The sequence below is a fragment of the Penaeus vannamei genome, chromosome 5, assembly GCF_042767895.1.
Source record: "Penaeus vannamei isolate JL-2024 chromosome 5, ASM4276789v1, whole genome shotgun sequence".
In the NCBI taxonomy this organism is placed as follows: domain Eukaryota; kingdom Metazoa; phylum Arthropoda; class Malacostraca; order Decapoda; family Penaeidae; genus Penaeus; species Penaeus vannamei.
Window position 1 is genome coordinate 6759724 of NC_091553.1, and position 4782 is coordinate 6764505.

The window sequence follows — 4782 nt, forward strand, 5'->3', positions numbered from 1 at the left end:
TCACCTATCATACGCGATGATATATCATAGAATAGCATAAAAAAGATAAAAAGGAAAAGGAAATACATAGTCTTCACTTGATGTTATCTCCATTATGACTGGCGTTATTATTCTTTCTTTTGCAGGTTTTATCGTTACCGTTATTATGAATATTTGCTGCACATTGTCAGGATTATCAGGATTATGATATTTGCAATTGAAGATCTGCAATCAATACTGTCAATGCATGTAGTCATTGATATTGCATTGTGAGGATGACCTTCGTTAAATTTACCTTTACAAAATGGTCCAGAATGATGGCATCAGCTGTTTTATAGTTATTGATGAACAATATAAAATGTTTTGACATTGTAAAATGTATTGCCTTTGTAATGCGCAAACTTGCATAGACACACACACACACACACACACACACACACACACACACACACATATACACACACACACACACACACACACACACACACACACACACACACATATACACACACAAAAAAAAACGCACCCCCCACATACACACAGAAATACACACACATCAAGTAATATTCTAAACTGCCTATTTTGGACTACTCTGAATCAGTGAATCTTTGCTCAGTGTACAGTGATATATACTGACCAAACAGCCATACACTTACTTAACACAGTTTGATTAGTATGATGTAAGGAATCACATTCTGGAGTCGATTATACATATCTAGCAAATGCAACAGGAACAACGAAGGGAAGAACAAGAAAACACAAGAATATGCCGAAAGAAGCATTAGCGAAAAGGCATTCGGCATATTCGTGTGTTTTCTTGTTCTTCTCTTCGCTGTTCCTGTTGCAATCTGTTCGACATGAATTCCACACATGTGCGAGGCCCGACCCAATGAATATTCTTATATAAGGACATGCAAATACACTGAAATAAATGAGTGTCTGTCTAAATGTATGTCTAGCGATCGGAAATAAATGTTTGTCTGTCTAAATGTATGTCTAGCGATCGGAAATAAATGTATGTCTAGCGATCGGTTTGTTAAAATCATGTGATTCCCGACCCAATGAATATTCATATATAAGGACATGCATATGCACAGAAATAAAGGCATTTCTATCAGGCTACACGTTTACAGTAACCGGATAAATGGATAGATAAATGTGTATCTACCGGATAGATAGACAGACATGCATTTATTTCTGTGTATATGCATGTCCTTATATAAGAATATTCATTGGGTCGGGCCTCACATAATTTTAACAAACCGATCGCTAGACATACATTTATTTCCGATCGCTAGACACACATTTAGACAGACATACATTTATTTCCGATCGCTAGACATACATTTAGACAGACATACATTTATTTCCGATCGCTAGACATACATTTAGGCAGACATGCATTTATTTCTGTGTATATACATGTCCTTATATAAGAATATCCATTGGGTCTCGCACATTTTTCACAAACCGATCGTAAGTCATTAATTGGAAATGTAGAAAATGATAATATAGGCTGTTTGTAAAGGTCACCTTGGTTATCTTATACATTTAGATATCTTAAAAGTTGGGTGTTAATTATATTTCAGTGTATGCAGTGGTTAATACAATGGAGTTGGTTAGATAGGTAGTACTAATTACCTTTGTACTTTCGCATTTTCTTCATTATCTTCATAAAAAAGAGATAGAAAAAATACAAGAATAAATTCTCCTCTGGACACACAATTATCACTTATAACTCACTATTATAATTCTCTGCCCTCCCCCCCCTCCCCCCTATTCATCTCCATTTCATCTTAAACGAAATTCACAATAAATGTTGGGTAAAAAACCGCCAGTCAAGTCGGTTTTCCATTCGCTCTTAAAATTCCTTTCTGTCAACTGGTAAATCAATTCCCTGTGAGAAGCGGATATGTATTGCAGCGGCGCCAGAAGAGGAGGAGGAAGAGGAGGAGGAGGAGGAGGAGGAGGGGGAGGAGGAGGAGGAGGAGGAGGAGGAGGAGGAGGAAGGAGGAGGAGGAGGAGGAGGAGGAGGGGGAGGGGGGGGGCAGGAGGAGGAGTGAGGAGGAGGAGGCGGAGGAGAGAGGCGGAGGAGGAGGAGGGGGAGGAGAGAGGAGGAGGGGGGGGAGAGGAGGAGGAGGAGAAGGAGGGAAGGTGGAGGAGGAGGAGGAGGAGGAAGATGCAGCAGCCACCTGGGCTATGGCTGGAGTTTTCCCTGGATCTCAGCCGCGTGGGAAAGTCGAACGTCGAGCTCTCTCCCTTTCCCTCCCTCCCCCTCACCCCCTCACCCTACTCCCTCCCTTCTCCCTCCTCCTCCTACTCCCACTCACTCCACCCCCTCCCCCTACTCCCACCTCCCACCCCCTTTTCCCCTACTCCAACCTCCACCCCCTCCTCCTACTCCCACCTCCACCCCATCCTCCTACTCCCACCTCCACCCCTCTCCCCCTACTCCAACCTCCACCCTCTCCCCCTACTCCCGCCTCCACCCCCTTCCCCAACTCCCACCTCCACCCCCTACTCCCACCTCCACCTGCTTCCCCCTTACTCCCACCTCCACCCCCTCCCCCTACTCCAACCTCCACCCCTCTTCCCCTACTCCCACTCTCCACCCCCTCCCCCTACTCCCGCCTCCACATTCCCTTCCCCTACTCCCCCGCCTCTCACCCCCTTCCCTCCCTCCCTCCCCTCACCCCCTTCCCCCTACGCCCCACACCTCCACCCCCTTCCCTCTCTACTCCCTCCCTCCACCCCCTTCCCCTACTCCCACTCCTCCACCCCCTCCCCCTACTCCCGCCTCCACCCCCTTCCCCTATACTCGTCTTGAGCTTCCCGGAACCGACAGAGACACACACGCACACACAAACGCTGCCACAGAAACCACGTACACACTATTCTCATTTAGGACAAAAAATAAAAATAAATAAAAATAAATAAAATCTTTACAGTCATAACGTACTTGAAATCAATCTAAGGGAACAAAGAAAGCATACTATAAAGTAACAATTTTGCTTTTGTAACTATAACATTACTTAATCAACTCTTTAGTAGTAGTAGTAGCAGTAGCAGTAGTAGTAGTAGTAGCAAAGTAGCAAGTAAGTAGTAGTAAAGCAGTGATGAGAAGGGAGCGTTGCCAGCAGTCCCAGCAGCAGCAGCAGCAGCAGCAGCGTTACAGCAGCAGCAGCAGCAATAATCAACCAATCAATCAACAGCAGCAGCAGCAGCAATCAACAGCGGCTGCTGCTGCCAGCCAATCAGCTGAACCAGCAGCCAGCTGGCAGCAGCAGCAATACAGCAGCAGCAGCAGCGGCAGCCAGCAGCGCCGGAAGAAGAAATGGTTGAAACCGTTGTTGTTAAAGGTTGCTTGCAGCAGCGCCATTATGCTGGGTTGGCAGCAGCAACCAGCAGCAGCAGCAGCAGCCGTTGCGAAAAACCCAGCAGCAGCAAGGTTGCTGTTGTTGTTGCTGCTAAGCAGCAGCAGCGACCACCAGCTGTTAAGCGTTAAGTCAGCGCTGGCTGCTGCTGCTGCTGCTGCTCGGGGCTGTTGTTGTTGTGGTTGCCGCTGTTAAAGAACGCGTTGCCGTTGCCGTAGCGCCGTTGACGCCAGCGTATCGTTGTTGCCGCTGTTGTTGCCGCTGTTGCTGTCATTGCTGCTGCTGCCAGCAGCAGCAGCAGTTGCCAGCAGCGTTGTTGTTTCGCTGTTAAGCTGCTGTTTCGTGTCGCCGTTGCCGCTGTTGCCGTTGTTGCGCAGCCAGCAGCAGCAGCAGCCCGCGCTAAGTTGCCGCTGCTAAGCCGCTGTTGCCGCTCAAGCAGCATCGCGCAGCAGCAGCAGCAGCCAACAGCAGCAGCAGCAGCAGCAGCAGGCCGCTTGCGCCGGCGCTTAGGGCGCAGCTCTGCTAACAGCAGCATATGATGGCTGGCATGTCAAGCAGCAGCTTGTAGTTGGCAGCCGCGAGCGCGACAGCAAACGTATTCAGCAGCAGCAGCAGCTAAGCAGCAGCAGCGTTACAGCAGCATATCGCCGCTGAGCAGCAGCAGCAGCACAGCAGCAGCAGCAGCCGTTGCCGCGCCAGCAGCAAAGGGTTTACAGCAGCAGCGTTACAGCAGCAGCAGCGCTGTTGCGCTGCCAGCAGCGTTACAGCGGCGTACGTTGCTGCTGTTGCTGTTTAGCAGCAGCACCGGTGCTGTTGCTGCTGTTACGTCGCTGTTGCTGTTGCCGTTGTTGCTGCTGCGCGCAGCAGCCGTTGTTGCCGCCGCTAACAGTTGTCGTTGCTAATTGTTGTTGTTGTTGCTGCCGTTGTTGCTGTTGCTGCTTGTCGGCGCATGTTGCTGTTGCTTGCCGCCAACCAGCCAGCAGCAACAGCAGCAGCCACAACAGCTGTTGCTGCCGTTGCCGTTGTTACCAAATCGTTTTTTCAGCAGCAGCGTTACAGCGGTGCAGCAGCAGCAGCAGCAGCAGCAGCGGTTGCTGTTAAACACGTCGCGCAGCAGCAGCAGCACCAGCAGCAGCAGCCGTTAAGCAGCAGCAGCAGCAGCAGCCAGCAGCAGCAGCAGCAGCCAGCAACAGCAGCAGCCGGCGCAGCAGTTGCAGCAGCCAAGCAGCAGCAATTGCTGGCGCTGTTAAGCAGCACGCTGTTGTTGCCGTTGCTGCTGTTGCAGCTAACAGTGGTTAAGCAGCAGCAGCAGCCGGCAGCAGCAGCAGCAGCAGCAGCGCAGTTGCCAGCAGCAGCAGCAGCAGCAGCAGCAGCCAAGCAGCAGCAGCGCAGCAGTTGTTGTTAGCAGCAGCGTTGCCAGCACTGGCAG

General features: G+C 49.9%; 2 protein-coding genes across 2 annotated transcripts in view; both read left to right on the plus strand.

The window, feature by feature from the left end:
- Positions 1-3095: 3095 nt before the first annotated feature.
- LOC138861724 (regulatory protein zeste-like) lies at positions 3096-4255 on the plus strand. Its single transcript, XM_070121544.1, has 3 exons — positions 3096-3479; positions 3587-3851; positions 3912-4255. The coding sequence occupies exons 1-3, from the start codon at positions 3096-3098 to the stop codon at positions 4253-4255; spliced, it is 993 nt and encodes a 330-aa protein (XP_069977645.1).
- Positions 4256-4302: 47 nt separating this feature from the next.
- LOC138861725 (ice-structuring glycoprotein-like) overlaps positions 4303-4782 on the plus strand; it is a 1949-nt gene continuing 1469 nt past the window's right edge. The window contains exon 1 of the mRNA XM_070121545.1: positions 4303-4753. Within this exon, the coding sequence (XP_069977646.1) occupies positions 4303-4753 (451 nt within the window). The remainder of the gene's footprint in view (positions 4754-4782) is intronic.